This window comes from Odontesthes bonariensis, chromosome 18 (assembly GCF_027942865.1).
Source record: "Odontesthes bonariensis isolate fOdoBon6 chromosome 18, fOdoBon6.hap1, whole genome shotgun sequence".
Taxonomy (NCBI): Eukaryota; Metazoa; Chordata; class Actinopteri; order Atheriniformes; family Atherinopsidae; genus Odontesthes; species Odontesthes bonariensis.
The window spans coordinates 30,595,021-30,613,585 of record NC_134523.1 but is presented as its reverse complement, the minus strand read 5'-3'; the positions used below and the strand labels follow the sequence as shown (position 1 = coordinate 30,613,585).

The following is an 18,565-nucleotide window of genomic DNA, read 5'->3' as shown; positions in this document are numbered from 1 at the left end:
TATATTCACAGTGGGGTGCCATGACCTAAACGTGTGGAAAGTTATAAATCATCTCTGTCTATTTAGCCTTTGTTGGAAAAATGTATATAGATTTTCATTTTGAGTAAACAACATTTCATAGACAGACATGTAGTGTGTGAACTTTACTTAGTGGGATACAAAGTCATTAAAGGGAACTGTGAGAAACAGGGTGCTCTGGTCTTCCCATGTAGGAGAATGTGCAACCACTCAACACGCGAGGAACTAGATGTCCCAGTAAAACATTTGTTGCATTTTGCTCACAAGATTGTTTTATGTATGCTGATTGTAACTAAGCTGTGTAATAAAAAGAACTACACAGGGAAAGTCGGATGGAGTTGTTTGAGCATGGGTGAAGGAATAAGTTCTGTCACTCCGTCAGGCTCCCCTTGCAAGTAAAAATACAATCTTGTGCACTGTGTGTTTTGTTGATCACTGGGGTTGTCTTGAGTGAACTGTGTTCCAGCTGGGTTATCTTTTAGACCCGACAGCCTTCTTACACTTGCTCTAACTTAAACTGCTACTGTGTCAATGCTAAATTATGAAAAGAAGTTCTAACTCAAAGGTCACAACAATAAGGATCAACGGAAATATGTGTCCCTGTATAGGTCCCTCACTGTGTCAGGAGAAACTGAGTCCTTTCAGGCACTGGAACCTGGAAGACAAAATGTATAAAATATGAAGTATACTATAAAATTTAAGATGGCTCTGTCAGAAGTCGTCTATGGTGCCTGAGAACTTTAAGCAATGAACCTGTATTTAATTTGGCCAAAGGTCATTTCTATCTGTGCCCTTGTTTTAGCATGTGCATGCCTTGTTCCTGGATCAGGATATGGCGTGAGGAGGTACGGCCAGCATGCATAGCCTCTGTCCCCAAGCAGGACACCATTGAACTCTCCTGCAGAATAAGAGAAATGTTGAGTGGATATACATGTGTTAAGACTTGGCAATTTGATGCAATATGTGCCTTATATGGCTATCTATAATAAAGTATGACGAGCACTTTAAATTCCTTAAGATGACCTCTACACCTGACCTCTCATTAGATTACCAAAATTATGACTATGCTATATACACCTTACTTCAAAAGTACACTCCTTCAGGTAGGTAAAAGTCTTGCACCTTGTGCAAACCTCTGTGCCAGTGAGGATGCTTGGAACATCCTAGAATCATGAACTGATCCCGGCCATTAGCCTCAATGTTGGAAATTGAGGCTAATGGCCTCGATGTGTACATGGGTACAGTGTAGTGCACTGATAACATTGGGGAAGCCTAATGCCTGATTCTTACTCGGCGCAACCTCGCTTTGACCCATTCTTACTAGCTGGTCGCAAATGGCGCAAACGGTCACGTGACCCAAAATTCCGCCACGCCCCCCGTCGCAAGCTAAAAAATTCTCGCGCGTCGCAAGGTCGTGCACACAACTTTTTTTCTGACTTCGCGCGAGCTCAACCGGAAACAGCTGACCAAGAGAAAGGAAACATGAACACTGCAGAGACCGCGGTGACCGAGAGGGTGCGCCTCTACAAACATCTGTACGACACGTCTATGAAGTTACACTGGGACAACAGCTCTGAGATACATATACAGTTCTACACCCAGAGTAAATTCATTCCGCATCCGCATCAGATGTGCCAGCCTCTGCTGACGTGACACCACAGGTGGCATTGTGTATGCTTTCTTCGTATGCTTTTCTTCGTCCGGTTCTTCAGCTTGTTTCCTCAACAGTGACGCCCGCTGGTCTGGAGAGAACTGCAAATGTGACGCATACTCGGCGCAAACTGCGCTTATGAGCTGAAGGAACTGTGAAGGGGCTGGCGCTTTCAATGACGTCATTAATGGTTCTCGAGCCAGAACAGTTGCGCGGTTGCGCCGAGTAAGAATCAGGCTTAAGGGAGATGATGAACTTAATCCAAATACTTCAGCCAGCAGGTTGTTTTACATTATCGGCTGTTGTAAATGTGGAGCAGCAGTGTCCCCCCCCCCCACATTCGCAATACTGACACTCTCCCTCTGTTCAAGTCTTACCTCAAAACCCATCCGTTCAAGTGTGCTTACCTCCAGTGATTGCTCCGTTCTGTGTATTTTTAATATGGTATGATGTTTTAATTCCTGTGTTTTTATCTAATATCTTGTTTGTACAGTGTCCTTGACTGTTTTGAAAGGAGCTTTCAATAATTTGTATTATTAACATTATTACCTATCCCCCATTTTTCTGAGTCTGGTCTACATGGGTGTAGATCAGATGTTTGTTAGGTATTGATTAGTTTAGTTTTTGATTTAGTTTTAATGAATACCATGTTCTTTCTCATTTAATTTCATGTTCAATACGTGTGTATAGTTTCGTTTCTTTAGTTGCACTGGCACCGACTGATTGATTTTTCGAGACAGTGAAAGTGGTGATATGATAACTACAGTTTTTGTTTATTTTTTTATACAAGACATGAGTTGCGGGAGCGCAGAATTCTTGGTGGACATTTCTTTAAGGAGTCTGTTTCAGCTGGTCGGACATTCTTTGAGACACAGCTAAGGTAAGCTTCAACTTTAGCCTGCCCAGGATCAGGCTAGTTCAGTGGCATAGGTTACCATGGTTACTCAGCGGGCATTCAAATAAGACACGTTCGTGGAACGGAACTCTCTCTAAGATTAGCCAGAACTATCGAGAAATGCCAGGCTTTCCGCTAAGCCAGCTTCGTGGAACACCCCTCAGATTTGCGGTGTGAGGCCTGTTTTTTAAGAGTGAGCAGAGCAAAATCTGAGCATGAAAACAAGGAATCCTTCTGTCGAATCTAAACATATGCTCTTAATTAAAGATTTACCCCCCAAAACATGAGTATTCAGTTCTTACAGATTGAACACCCTCCAACACCTACCATGTTTTAGCTTTTTACCTACAATTCCCTTGTTTACATATTTCCCTCCAGCTGTACTGAAAAACACTCCATAAATATGTGTGTGTGTTTATTTAATGAAATTGTGTTTCTTTGCAATTTCAGAGAGAATTTGCCAATTAATCCTAGATTGAAAAACTCTCAACGTGTTTTTGTTTTGTCTTTAGAGAGGGCTGAAAACGGGTAGAATGACCCCAACACCCCTTGAAAGTCAAAGTAGAAACATTCTCACGTGGGTTGCAGCTATCTCCGAGGCGTACTTGAAGGTAACACTGTGCTGTCGTATGAGTAATGAATGATGTAGAGCAGTCTGAATCGTGGTCCACACACGTGTAGAGCTAATTTGAGGGTCGATGGGTCTGTAAGGGAGCACTGTTACAAAAAGGCTCAGAATTTTTGATCGTGAGCTAGTCTCTGACGAAAGATTATCTGTCCGTCTTCGTCGCTGACAATTAGTTTAAAAGGCCGCTCTGATTCTGGAATATTTTGGTGAGTTGAAATTTGATGCTGTGTACAGAGAGATTGTTGGCTAGCTTGAAAACGGTGTTATTAAGCTACATACGCTAAATACGTTGGACTTCTGGTGAAAATTCGTCAAAATAAAGTTATTTTGGAAATACAGTACATTATAGTGCGTCGACGCAATGTAATATATGTAGCTTCACGTGACAAGTTGTCTAGTAACACGAAAGAAAGTGAATATAGACGATCACTTAAGATGAATTGGATACGCGTTTCGACGCCATTATTGAAAAGCTAATTTCGCTTTTATTTTGATAAATGTGAAGTTCTTTAGGAGCATGATACTTTGCTAGCTTGTTCAAAACAAATCAGCCACGTTTATTCCAACTTACTTACCAAAACAAGGGGTTATTTGGAAGATGTTTAATTAAAAATTATTTAATCAGTTTTCCTCTATAGACGCACATGGAAAAACTTGGTTTAGTGGCCTGGTGGTAACTCCTGTTCGGATATAATATTTTGATAGTCAAAATCTGTCCTGGTGGCATTACTTTGCTCCAGTTTACTTTGCTCACAGCGTTTACCTGGACGGACGGTTCGGCCACTCATTCTCTTTGGAGCACCGAATTCCCCGCCCGCTCAGCCTATAAAGTGTAATTAACCAAGTGCGTTAAATATTCACGAACTGTTTATGGTGAAACGGGTTTTTGAGAGATTGAATGCGACACATTTCGCTCTTACGTTTACAGAAATCGTATATCTTAATTCTGCGTTTTAAGAATTAGCGTTGATTGTTTGCTTTGAACCAATTTCTCTTTTGCTGAATGTGTTTACCAAATGTGAAATGTGTTTCCAGCTCTTATGGGAGCTTCACCTTGGTTTTCCTGTAAGATGGCTCTGTCCTAATTTCTTATCAGGCAGACGGACTATAGAAAAGTCTTTAAAGATTTTATATTTATTTTAAAAGCTAATTTATTTCTGTTCAATTCACCATAATACACAATTAAAATACAGCCTAGCTCAATATCCACAAATGATAAGATTTTTGAAGAACTATATTGTGTGGATAAGACTCCATAAGTCAAGGTCCAAATATTGAATTGGTCACAGGGCTTTCAACCACATTTCATGGCTTTTCATCAGATCACTATGTGAAGTTTGGTCAGGTCACATGATGCACACTGTTGTATGTTGGATTTAGACTGCTGCTGAAAACTTAATGAAATAAAATTAGGTTTGTTGACCTAGAGTTAAGCTCTCTGAGTTTAAGTTTACACTAACTTTACGCTCTTTCAGATTTCTATAAATTTTGTGTGACTGCTTAATTTTTTTCTGGGACAGTGATGCCAAAACCAAATGTTCAAAGTTCAAAGTACAAAACACTCTCTCACCTGTCTCCAGACAAATGAGTAGAATGATGAAATACATCCTGGTAACCGGTGGAGTCATCTCTGGGATCGGCAAGGGCATCATCGCCAGCAGTGTGGGCACGATCCTTAAGTCATGTGGTTTGCATGTAACAGCCATCAAGATCGACCCCTACATCAACATAGATGCAGGCACTTTTTCACCCTATGAGCATGGTACGTTAATGGAAATTATCAGCATAACGAGCTAATTTGCTTGTTGTGTATGCAGTATGACTGTTCCACGCTGACTGTGTCCAGGTGAGGTGTTTGTGCTTGATGACGGGGGTGAAGTGGACTTGGATCTGGGGAACTACGAACGTTTCCTCGACATCCGGCTGACAAGAGATAATAATTTGACCACAGGGAAGATCTATCAGTCAGTTATCAATAAAGAGAGGAGGGGAGACTATCTGGGCAAGACCGTGCAGGGTAAACACTTATTATTGATGTCAAAGAGGTTGTGATGCTTAAGGTGTGTAAGTAAGAACACTTTTGCACTTTGTTCTTTTCCAGTGGTGCCACATATTACAGATGCAATCCAGGAATGGGTTGTGAAGCAGGCCAAAGTGCCAGTTGATGATGATGAAGTCGAACCTCAAGTCTGTGTAATAGAGGTAAGCTGGGTGGTCGAAACATATGGCTCAATTAAAGGGATATAATTAAGATTATTTAGCAGCGCAGAGATACTTGTACTAGGAGACTATATTCTTGTAGTAGGAGGCTATATCCCTGCCCTGATCAAACCAATGATAAGCCAGCATTGGTTTCTGAGCGGTCAACAGTGCCAAATGAGGAGGCTACTACTCACTTTACCTTGGTAATAACCAGGGGTGGAAAGAGTATCAAAAAAATGTACTCAAGTAAAAGTACTGTTACCTTGATGAAATTTTACTTAAGTAAAAGTACTGGTGTAAAAATCTACTCAAGTAAAAGTAAAAAGTAGCTCAATTAAAATTTACTCTAAAAATTACTTAGTTACTTCTTTTTATTAATGAAAATGCATAGATCACAAATATATATAGATTACAGTTCCTCCTTAATTACTCAATGAACTTTCTATTTAGTTTGAGCAGGAGCTGGTTTTCATAGTTAGAGTTCATTCTCGCTCGGTTTGCAGTGAACAGCAGTCCAGCACAACTGAAGAGGCGCTCACAAGCAGCAGAAGCAGGCAGGCCAGTGTTGAGTTTGAGAGAGAGAGCTTTTTGATGAGAGGAAAAGAGTTCAGTAGGTCCAGTTTGTCTGAGACACAGGCAAGGAACCCATCTAGCTCACTTGTGCCTTTTGACTTTTTGGACTTCAGGGATGAGAAGAAATCGTCCTCATCTGATGAGTGGCCGACATGCTCCATCTCATTGTCTGTCGTGTGCTCAATGTGATGCTTCACATAGGCAAAACCTGTGTTAAGTGACAAATACACACAAAACACATAGAATACATCAGACATTTAGGCTTTCGTTTATGTGGCAACTTAATTCATCGTAATGTTTCCATTACAAAAAAACCCAAAACATTTTCTATACTCATTATTTTTGTTGCATTTATGATATTGGACTAAGCCTTCTTAAAGTTGGCAAAAATGTTTTGCTTCTGGCCCTGTGCACAGCAGTACACTATGCTGAAGAAGTAGAGACTTCTTCTCCAAACTGTGTGTGAGGTGACCAGCATCTACAGTAGGTGATACACTGACTATATGTAGTTTATATATCCCCCATCAATAATCCAAAGGATACCTTTAATAATAATTAGTGATGAAAATCATACCTGCTTCTATGACGTTGGCTTTCTTAGTCCAAGTGGTCTTGAATTTTGGCAGAAGGATTGCTGCAGCTATCAGTTCAGGGTCTCCCATCATCCCACCAAAGTGCTTCTGGATACCAACCTGAATGGCTTTGATTAGTGGTAGGCACAACTTGCAGGATACTTCCAGTCGTCCGAGTTTTGCTTCTAACTGGAAGATCACTGGCAGCAGCCATCCCGTGTGTTGGTCTCTGACTGAAGGATGTTTAATGCCTTCGTCACAGGCTTCATCACTGTGCAGTAATGGGTCAAGAAGGCGAGTTCAGCTGGACTCAGCCTATATGACATAATAATAATAATAATAATAATAATAATAATAACTTGAACTTATATAGCGCCTTTCAGGGTACCCAAGGTCGCTTTCAGGGTACCCAAGGTCGCTTGGTCGACATTAAGGTCGACATAAAGCAAATATCAACAGATAAATACTATGTTTTAAATTAGAAGTTCGCCACAACCAAAATTCACAAAATGTCAGACATTCAATTCAACACCCTAAAACCAAACCACTCTGTGCTAAGGATTACCAGCAATCAGATGCTTTATTTACCCATCTCACTAGTACTACTGATAATATATTTGATACTTTATGGCCATCAAGTCCACTCATGTTCTATTCAGACTGTATGCTCAATGCGTGTGTATTTATGTACTATTCAACCTCTGTGTTTTATGGAAAAAGGTGTAATTGAAAATGTAATGGAGAATGTGTGAGAGAGTCATTATTTCAAACTATGAATAGTGATGACATAATGTATTCCATTTCAGGAGTACTCACATTTTCACCTTGAATTTCTCACAGACATTTCTGATGGCACCCTCTCCCTTCGCGTGTATAATTTGTATGATCCTCTCCACAGCCATGTATGTGGAGTTCCACTGTGTTTGATTTGGCCGTATGAACGGGAGGTTGCGTTCTTCTTCCACAGTTTCTGCAGCCATGTGTGACCGACCTTTTTTGTTCCACAGTCCTTGACATTTCCCAAAGGCTGCACGTGATAGCCGTTTGTATGTATCATTTTGTTCTTCTGCCTTGGCAGCATCTGTTGTGGCGATTAAGTTTAACAGGTGACACGCGCACCTTTGATGAGGAGGCAGTTGGTATTCAAGGCTGTTGTTTTCTTCCAGGATGTTGAATGTGTCTTGATGGCCGACTTTGGGCTCTTCTTCAGAAGAGTCAGACTCGGCTTCTGTGGACAGGCTCTGCTCCCCAAACACGCTGAATGCTTTGATAAAATTTGACCCACGGTCTGTTGTGGTTCTTACAACTTTTCCCCTTAACCCGTACTGACAGTGAACGTCATCAAGGGAACCTGCTAGCACATCGAACGTGTGAGACCCCCTCAACCTCTGGCATGCAATTGCAGCGGATCTTCTCTCAAAGGTTTCCTCATCTATCCAATGACAGGTGACCCCTATGAAACTTCTCTGGTGTGCTGTCCAACAAGCGACATAACTGACTCCACTGAGGTGTGACACCACAGCCTTCTTCATTTGAGTGGAAGCTGCCTGTATTCTGGCCCGGAGAGTGGGTCTGGAAATGATTTTGCATTGAGGATTCAGTGTTGATCAGTGGTGTCAAAAGTACACACATTTGTTACTTAAGTAGAAGTATAGATACTGCAGTTTAAAAACACTCTGGTAAAAGTTGAAGTATCAACTTACTCAAGTAAAAGTGAAAAGTATGTGCTCCAAAACCTACTTAAAGTATAAAGTAACTTTTAAATAAAAAAAAAATATATATATATTTTTTTAAAAACCTACACAAAAAGGTAGATGCCACTATATGAATTGCAAGCTTAATTTGAAAACTGATTAGTTCTACACGTGGGTCTTGGGTGTGCAGAGTTTGCATTGCATTTTCCATGAGTCATTTTTGCACCCGACTATTTTAAAAAATTCTTTGAGATAGGGCCAAAGATGAGGAAGGTCTTGTTGGTCTCCGTCTCCATCTCCCGATACGCTCTCGCCTGTGTCCGACCTTTCAGACATTTCGCCATCTTTTTCTGAATCCGACATTGTGGCGTGGCACACACTTTGCGCAGCTTCGCGTTTGCAGTTTGTAGAACACCTGCTTGCTTCTGACGAATGACGATTTCCTTGTGTGTCAGCACAAATTTGACGAATAGCCTAACCGATGAGTGTTTGCGTTATATGATTCATCCAATTACAGTCGTTCTCACTAGGTGTGGATGGCGCCACTGATCTGTATTGGATGGCGCACATGACGTGAAATACATAAACATTAAACTGAAGCCAAGAGTTAAAAAAAAAAAAAAAAAAAAACTGAAGCCAAGAGTAACAAGGCTGTTTGTTTTGAAAATGTAAGGAATAGAAAGTACAGATACTTGTGTGAAAATGTAATGAGTAGAAGTCAGAAGTAGGCAGAAAAATAAGTATTGGAGTAAAGTACAGATACCTGTACTTAAGTACAGTAACGAAGTATTTGTACTTCGTTACTTGACACCTATGGTGTTGATACAAGTTCTTTAAAAGCAGGTTGTTCAACCACAGTAAATGGATGAAGGCCTTCACAAAGGAAGTTAATCAGAACCTTGTCAACTTTTGCTTGCAGCACACGTATGGTTCCACCCACTGACAGCAAGTTCGATATTTTTGCCTGCTTGCTTGGGTTTTTTTCTGGTTCCAGGGTCTGCATCCGTGCTGCCACGAAGTAATTGTAGACTTTTATCTTTGATAGATGTTTCCTCTGTGAACAAAAAAAAGACATCATCATATACCATACCATGTATAAATACCATGTTTTCATTAAGCATACAGTTAAAATCTTTTTCATATTAAAAGATTCATTCATATTTTTCAAGGTGTCATATAGAAAGACTAGACTCTATCATGGATGGGTCACTGGCAGACTTTAAGTGAGGTCCCAGATCACCTACTTTTGTCCTGCATATAAGATTACTGAATGAAAAACATTCACCAATATATCAATCAATCAATCTTTATTTAAATGGCGCCAAATCACAACAACCATCATCTCAAGGCACTTTACACATAGAGCAAGTCTAGACCATAGTCTTTAATTTAATTTTAAAGAGACCCACTATTAGAACAACACTAGAATATTTTTTATGAGCCAAAACTTAATAGCTTTTTGGTGCATTTTTCAATGTGCTATAATACACTCATAAGCAATTGTCAACGCATATCATAGCAATATTAGCATAATTTTGTGTGAAATGAAGGAATGAGTCAAAGTTGATTGTTTAAAATGAAGCTTGCTACCTACCAAGTTAGCTAACGTTAACTAGCACTATAAAGGCTTTGCTTTGCGGTAAGACGTATTGCATCACTTCCTGTTACCTTGCTTGTGCACTGTGGAATTTCTTGCTCCACTCGGACTACTGATAATCACTTTATTTCTATCTATAACTTACACAATTTTGCATAGTTAAACTCTATAGCTTACCGTTCTGTTCTAACACACTCCTACAGATCTTTAATCTTTATTCTCACTTTTTAACGGTGTGTCTGGTTCTCTAGCGTAGCATGGCTACCGGTTCTGTCCCTCCATCTCCTGCTTTCACCTGCTCCGTGTGTCAGATGTTTAGTTACTCCTCTGCCTCCTTTAGCGATAATGGTACATGTAACAAATGTAGTCTTTTTGTAGTTTTGGAGGCGAGGTTATCTGAATTGGAAGCTCGGCTCTGCACTGTTGAAAATCAACCGATAGCGAGCCAGGTCCCTTTAGCCAGTGTGGAGCCACCTAGCGTAGCTAGCTCAATTAGCCTCCCCCTAGCAGAACCTGAGCAGCCAGGATTACAACGTGGCTGGGTGACTGTCAGGAAGAGGCATAGCTCTAAAGTCAAGCCCGTTGTTCACCATCGACCTGTCCACGCTTCAAACAGATTTTCCCCACTCAGCGACACACCTGCTGAGGACAAAACCCTGGTAATTGGCAGCTCTATAGTCAGAAACGTGGCATTAGAGACACCAGCGGCCATAGTCAAATGCATTCCAGGGGCCAGAGCAGGCGACATAGAATCTATTTAAAACTGCTGGCTAAGGATAAACGTAAAATAGTTATTCACGTCGGCATTAATGACACCCGGTTACGCCAATCGGAGGTCACTAAAATTAATGTTGCATCGGTGTGTAATTTTGCCAAAACAATGTCGGACTCCGTAGTTTTCTTTGGACCCCTGCCAAATCTGACCAGTGATGACATGTTTAGCCGCATGTCGTCCTACAATCGCTGGTTGTCTAGATGGTGTCCAGCAAACAACGTGGGCTACATAGATAATTGCCAATCTTTCTGGAGAAAACCTGGTCTGATGAGGAGAGACGGCATCCATCCCACTTTGGAAGGAGCTGCTCTCATTTCTAGAAATATGGACGAATTTATTTGTCACCCTAAAACATGACAACCCAGGGCTCAGACCAGGATGCAGAGTTGTAGTCTTACACACTTCTCTGCAGCTTCCCACCTGCTGCTACCCACCCAATCAATTAACACAAAAGGAGCAAATCCTCTTGTGCAAAAAAAATTTAAAACAAAAACTTTAACTGAACAAAAACATCAAACTATTAAATGTGGTTTGCTGAATATCAGATCTCTCCTTTCGAAGTCTCTGTTAGTGAATGAGTTGATTTGTGATCATCATATTGATATATTTTGTCTTACAGAAACCTGGCTGCAGCAGGAGGATCATGTTAGCATTAATGAAGCAACTCCCTCTGACTGTTTAAATGTTCACGTTCCTCGAACCACAGGCAGAGGAGGAGGAGTGGCAGCTATTTTCAGATCAGGGTTACTAATCAGTCCCAGACCCAAGATTAGTTTGAGCTCTTTTGAATCTCTGATTCTCAGTTTTTCCCACGCAAAGTGGAAATCACAAAAACCTCTTGTGTTTGTTGTTGTGTATCGTCCACCTGGCCCTTATTCTGAGTTTCTGTCTGAATTCTCAGAGTTTTTATCCCAGTTAGTGCTGAGTACAGATAAAGTCATTGTAGTGGGTGACTTTACTATTCATGTAGATGTTGAAAATGACAGCCTGAATATGAACTTTGATTCTATATTAGACTCTATTGGATTTTCTCAGAGTGTTCACAGACCGACTCACTGCCTTAATCACACCCTTGATCTTGTTCTGACTTATGGCATTGAGAGTGAACAGTTAACAGTGTTCCCTCATAACCCTGTCTTATATGACCATTTTTTGATAACCTTTGAGTTTACATTAGTTGACTATACAGTTTCTGAGAAGAAATTTACATATAGAAGGTGTCTATCAGAGGATGCTGTAACCAGATTTAAAGAATTAATTCCATCATCCTTTTCTTCACTGCCATGTGCAGATATGACAGGACGACTACCTAAACTTTACTCCAGCAACACTTGACTCTCTTGTTGACAGCACTATAGTTTCAATGCGTACAGATCTGGACAATGTTGCCCCTCTGAAAAGGAAGGTAATCAGTCAGAAGAGGTTGGCTCCTTGGTATAATTCACAGCTGCGTGCTTTAAAGCAGACTGCAAGAAAGCTGGAGAGACAGTGGCGTTCCTCTAATTTAGAAGAGTCTCAGTTAGTCTGGAAAGATAGTTTAATAACATATAAGAAAGCCCTTCGTAAAGCTAGAACTGCTTATTATTCATCATTGATAGAAGAGAATAAGAACAATCCCAGGTTTCTTTTCAGCACTGTAGCCAGGCTGACAAAGAGTCCGAGCTCTGTTGAGCCAGGTATTCCTTTAACTCTCAGCAGTGATGATTTCATGAGCTTCTTTATCAATAAAATTGTTTCTATTAGAGAGAAGATTGATGGAGTCCTTCCCACTATTATCAGTGATGTATCATCAAGTACAGCAGCTTTAGAAGTATCTTTAGAACCTGATTTGTATTTAGATGGCTTCTGCCCAGTTGATCTCTCTGAACTAACAACAGCAATAGTCTCTTCTAAACCATCAACTTGTGTTTTAGACCCAATCCCAACCAGACTGTTCAAGGAGGTTTTCCCATTAATTGAAACTTCCATATTGGATTTGATCAATCTGTCTTTGTTGACAGGATATGTACCTCAGACTTTTAAGGTTGCTGTAATTAAACCTTTACTTAAAAAACCTACTCTTGATTCAGAAGTGTTGGCTCATTATAGACCTATATCCAATCTCCCTTTTATGTCTAAAGTTCTTGAAAAAATAGTTGCAGCTCAGCTTTGTGATCATTTACAAAGAAATAATCTGTTTGAAGAGTTTCAGTCAGGATTCAGAGTGCATCATAGCACAGAAACAGCACTGCTGAAAGTTACCAATGATCTCCTCTTAAGCCTGATTCTTACTCGGCGCAACCTCGCTTTGACCCATTCTTACTAGCTGGTCGCAAACGGTCACGTGACCCAAAATTCCACCACGCCCCCCGTCGCAAGCTAAAAAATCCTCGCGCGTCGCAAGGGCGCGCACACAACTGTTTTTCTGACTTCGCGCGAGCTCAACCGGAAACAGCTGACCAAGAGAAAGGAAACATGAACACTGCAGAGACCGCGGTGACCGAGAGGGTGCGCCTCTACAAACATCTGTACGACACGTCTATGAAGTTACACTGGGACAACGTTGTCCCAAAGGACAACGTTTGACAACGTTTGACAAAGTTTGTCTTGTTGCAAAGGACGAACATTCCACCTTCTCTTCTGTTTTTGCCGCAGCCGCTTAGCTCTGAGATACATATACAGTTCTACACCCAGAGTAAATTCATTCCGCATCCGCATCAGATGTGCCAGCCTCTGCTGACGTGACACCACAGGTGGCATTGTGTATGCTTTCTTCGTATGCTTTTCTTCGTCCGGTTCTTCAGCTTGTTTCCTCAATAGTGACGCCCGCTGGTCTGGAGAGAACTGCAAATGTGACGCATACTCGGCGCAAACTGCGCTTATGAGCTGAAGGAACTGTGAAGGGGCTGGCGCTTTCGATGACGTCATTAATGGTTCTCGAGCCAGAACAGTTGCGCGGTTGCGCCGAGTAAGAATCAGGCTTTAGCCTCTGATAGCGGACTTGTGTCTGTGCTTGTCCTGTTGGATCTCAGTGCTGCATTTGATACGGTCGATCACAGTATCTTATTAAAGAGACTTGAACATGTTATTGGGATTAAAGCTGCGGTCGGCAACTTTTTTTTAGTCATATTAGCTTGAACTGTCATGGGATTCTGGAAGTAGAATATTAAATAGGCTGTTTAGAAAAAATAACGAAATCTGTAGCTCCCTCTGAAGCCTGTAATCATGCTTGCAAAAATCGAGCGCTCCCGGCTGTTTTTAACCAATCAAGTTAGGGTGGAGGAATCCTACCTGTCAATCACAGCTTGTGCACACGCTGCTGAGCGTGAGTCTGCCCCAGCTTGTGTGCGCTCACACTGGTGTGAACTCACGTGCACAACCTCGTCCATAGAGGGGGAGGGGTTTGGGGGGCGATTCGGAGCTTGTTAGCGGTTGGGGGAGGGACCTGAAAGTTGTATCAGTTCGAATTTTCCGACTTTAGACTCGCAATTTTGAAAACCTGCCGACTGCAGCTTTAAAGGAACTGCATTAGGCTGGTTTAAGTCATATTTATCTGATAGATTTCAGTTTGTTCTTGTAAATGAAGAATCTTCCTCACACACCAGAGTAAGTCATGGAGTTCCTCAGGGTTTTGTGCTTGGACCGATTCTTTTCACTTTATACATGCTTCCATTAGGTAACATTATTAGACAGCATGGCATAAATTTCCATTGCTTTGCTGATGATACTCAGCTGTACTTATCTATAAAACCAGATGAACCCAATAGGTTGGTCAGACTACAAGCATGTCTTAAAGACATAAAGACCTGGATGACTCAGAACTGTCTGCTTCTAAATTCAGACAAAACTGAAGTCGTTATCTTTGGACCTGAGCGCTTCAGGGAGAAATTGTCTAGCTATATAGTTACTCTAGATGGTATTTCCTTGGCTTCTAGTTCTATAGTGAGGAACCTTGGAGTTATTTTTGACCAGAATTTATCATTTGACTCGTATATAAAACAGGTTTCTAGGACTGCCTTCTTTCATCTTCATAATATTGTTAAAATCAGGAACATCTTGTCTCAGAGTGATGCAGAAAAACTAGTCCGTGCATTTGTTACTTCAAGATTGGACTACTGTAATTCTTTATTTATGGGCTGTCCCACATATTTTCTGAAAAGCCTTCAGTTGATCCAAAATGCTGCAGCCGGAGTTCTGATGAGAACTAACAGGAGAGATCATATTTCTCCAGTTTTAGCTTCTCTTGATTGGCTCCCTGTTAAATTTAGAATATAATTTAAGATTCTTCTCCTAACATATAAAGCTCTTAATGACCGAGCTCCATCATATCTTAAAGATCTCATTATAAGATATTTTCCTAACAGAGCACTTCGTTCCCAAACTGCAGGTTTACTTTAGGTTCCCAGAGTTTCTAAAAGTAGAATGGGAGGCAGAGCCTTCAGTTATCAGGCCCCTCTCTTGTGGAATAAACTGCCAGTAAATGTCCGGGAAGCAGACACCCTTTCCACTTTTAAGACCAGGCTTAAAACTTTCCTTTTTGATAAAGCTTATAGTTGGGGATGGCTCAGGTGATCCTGAAACATCCCATAGTTAAGCTGCTATAGGCCTAGACTGCTGGGGGGCCTCATCTGTCACACCTTTCCTCACTTTAATCTCTTTATGTATATGTGACATTATTGTGGTCATTAACTCGTGTTTCCCTGTTCCAACAGATATCCTTTGAATGGTGTTACAGTGCCGTGAATTCCAATTGGCTTGAATTGGACTTTATTATCTAAGTGCCTTGAGATGACATTTGTTGTATTTGGCGCTATATAAATAAAAATGAATTGAATTGAATTGAATTAAAGCTGGCTGCTAACACTGACGTTACCATACCATGATTGAGTAAAGTTATTAATTGCATGGATCAATGATTAATTCCATGTAACGTTATTTAGCTTCAAGTGAGGTTATCTTACCTGTACATGCTTGCGCAGATTGGAAGCAGAGTTTTTGTAGGTGGATAGCTTCGTCTCTTTCGGCTTACAAAGTTTACACTGCATGATGAAATTGTTGTCATGTGCAGACTTGAACTCAAATAAGTCCTTCAAGTATGGCCAGGGATCGGCCTCACGTTCTCCATGCACGTCTCTGTGTTCCAAATTTGACCCTTCTCCATCGATACACGTGTCTCCATCCGTCTCCATCATCTTTTAGCTAGCTCCTCTGTGGCGCCAACGTCTCGACGTTTCGCACTTTCTGGCGCTGCAGTTGTCCAGAGCCAATCACATGGACCGTTATTGGTACGCAGATGCAGAGCAAGTTCGTCTATTTTTTATTTATTTATTTTACTTTGTAACGGAAGCTGTTTAAAATGTAGTGAAGTAAAATATTTCCAACAATATTTACTTAAGTAAAAGTAAAATTACTGATTTTAAAAATTACTCAAAAAAGTACAAGTACAGTGAACCCTCGTTTTTCGCGGGGGTTACGTTCCAAAAAGAACCCGTGATAGGCGAAATTCGTGAAGTAGAAACCTTTTTTTTTTACAATTATTATACAATGAAATACTGCATAATGCATTGAAATCAAAGAACAAAACCGTTTTACAGGCCCAAGCATTTGTTTAACAAATAAAAGTACTGTATAAACGTTGTTTTTTTTTTTTTACAAATAACTACTGTAGCCTACTGTAAAATAATCATTTTCATCATCAATACGAACTGAAGGCTTCAAATTGCGGAGATCAGCGCCGCCTCACCGCGACCCGAGTCATTGGATTAGAACGGGAGAAAATGAAAAATGATTTTGAAAAAAAAATACAAAGTACAGTGGGACAAATAGTGACTCAAGTGTATTTCACTGCTCTTCTGACTGAGCTGCTGCATCCTGACTCCGCTCTGTAGCGTTTTTTTCTTCTAAAGCCTGCGGTGCAGGTGTGTTTTTTCGAGAGAAGAACATAGTTATCGGTAGTTGTTGTCGCTCTTTTTTCTTCTGGGCAAAAAGATTTATATATACCGACATGCCACCATCGATTATGTTTGAGAACTGTAATGAATGTGTACGTGTATATTTTAAACCGCAACGTTATTGACACACAGGTAAAATAGAAGCGGAGAGACTGTTTAGCCAATCAGAATGCAGAACACAATGCACGATGCAAATCCGTGAAGCAGCGAGACCGTGAAAGATGAACCGCGTTATAGCGAGGGTTCACTGTACACAAAAAAACTACTCAATTACAGTAACGCAAGTAAATGTAACTCGTTACTTTCCACCCCTGGTAATAACTCATGCCTCTAATGCAGGCATTCATTGGATCATCTGTTCTTTTGGCTGTGCATTAAAACGGATAGGCTAACTACTAACGTCTTGAAAGTTGGTGACCCACTCGGTTAGATACTCCCTCGGCTTGATATTAGCATGGAAGGCCTTTAGCATTCCTTGATTGGTTACCATGATGCTGATTCTTTGGTTACTAGCTTGCTGGAGCTAACTGGATTAGCTGCTGATTTGGCTGATTTTCTTTTTCCTTTTAGCGGCAGAAAGTGTGATATTCTACCACAACCTATTGTTGACTTTAGTTGCAAAAGACATAATTTATCTAAATAGTACCTCTTGATGATATAAACCAAAACGATTCAACTAAATTGTTTCACTTAGTGTTGTGTGTCTACCGTCTAGAGTAAAATGGACCTTTTTTTTTTTTTTTTTTGTGACCCTTAATTTGTCCTTGAAATGAATGTGGGAAGGTACTGAAGGAGAATGTCAGCGCAAACTTACCCACTACACTCGACATTGCGACATGTTTTTTTTTTTTTTTTCTCGAGTACTGATAATTTAAAAAATATTTTAAATTAATATATATTCAGAAAGTCTTTTGATGGACTGGTTACCCGCACAGGTTCTACCCCGCCTCTGACCCAATGACAGGTGGAATAGGCTCCAGTCCCCACAACCCTGAACTGGATTAAGCGGGTATAGAAAATGGATGTATTCAGAAAAACATTTTTTTTGTGCCTTTCCTAATACTTTATCCGGCTCCACCTATTAGTAAGATGCGTTCAGTAAGAAACCTTTGATGATAACTGCTGATGTTTGTATGTGTTCACAGCTTGGAGGCACTGTCGGAGACATTGAGAGCATGCCTTTTATCGAAGCTTTCAGGCAGTTCCAGTTTAAAGTTAAGAGAGAGAATTTCTGTAACATCCATGTCAGTCTGATACCACAGGTAAGATGGGAACCCCTTTTCACTCACTGATATCATAGAAAATAAAATGTTTGCAGTGTGATAGTAAGACATATCGTTTAGTCATCCAACAATCACCCTGGAGGACGTGAAACACTGATGGTAGCACATGCTATGAGCAGTCTCTTTATGTGTTTGTGTTCTGTGCATTGGCAGCCCAGTGCAACAGGAGAGCAGAAGACCAAACCAACACAGAACAGTGTCAGGGAGCTGAGAGGCCTTGGTCTTTCTCCTGACCTGGTGAGTCAGTTGCTGTTACAGAGGAGTACAGTTCATGTATGAGTGTACCCTCTTTCAGTTCTAAGGTTTTTTTGTTTTTTTGTTGTTTTTTTTGTACAAGGATGATTTTATCTGATCCATACCAAGTTTTAAAATAAAGTGAACACAACCTCAGATGAACAATTTTTTGTTGAACCAAAAACTAAGCCAAAATGCAGAAGCTTTGTGTCGCCAACTTAATTCCTAAGGGGGTGTGCTTAGATTTTTAAATTTTTTTCATTTTAGCTTAGCTTTTATTGGATAAATAATGATACAGAGTAACATCTTGTGTTGTTGTTAATTTGAGGTTGTATTTACCTCATTTTCAGACCTGGTAAGGACCAGATGATTTTTAAATTTTTATTTTATATGTAAAACTTTAGAATAGAATAAAGGTTTTACTTCTCTTTTGTATGATTGTATTTCATGCACAACTGTTGATTATGTTTGCATATCTTTTTTTTTTTTTTTTTTTCGCGAGTGATGAATTTC

General features: G+C 40.5%; 1 protein-coding gene across 1 annotated transcript in view; it reads left to right on the top strand.

The window, feature by feature from the left end:
* The first annotated feature begins 3,193 nt into the window (after nucleotides 1–3,193).
* The window catches only part of ctps1a (CTP synthase 1a), a 35,295-nt gene continuing 19,923 nt past the window's right edge, over nucleotides 3,194–18,565 (top strand). Inside the window, exons 1-6 of the mRNA XM_075449451.1 lie at nucleotides 3,194–3,398; nucleotides 4,773–4,954; nucleotides 5,039–5,209; nucleotides 5,294–5,394; nucleotides 17,681–17,797; nucleotides 17,972–18,055. Of these exons, the coding sequence (XP_075305566.1) occupies nucleotides 4,777–4,954; nucleotides 5,039–5,209; nucleotides 5,294–5,394; nucleotides 17,681–17,797; nucleotides 17,972–18,055 (651 nt within the window). The 5' untranslated portion in view covers nucleotides 3,194–3,398; nucleotides 4,773–4,776. The remainder of the gene's footprint in view (nucleotides 3,399–4,772; nucleotides 4,955–5,038; nucleotides 5,210–5,293; nucleotides 5,395–17,680; nucleotides 17,798–17,971; nucleotides 18,056–18,565) is intronic.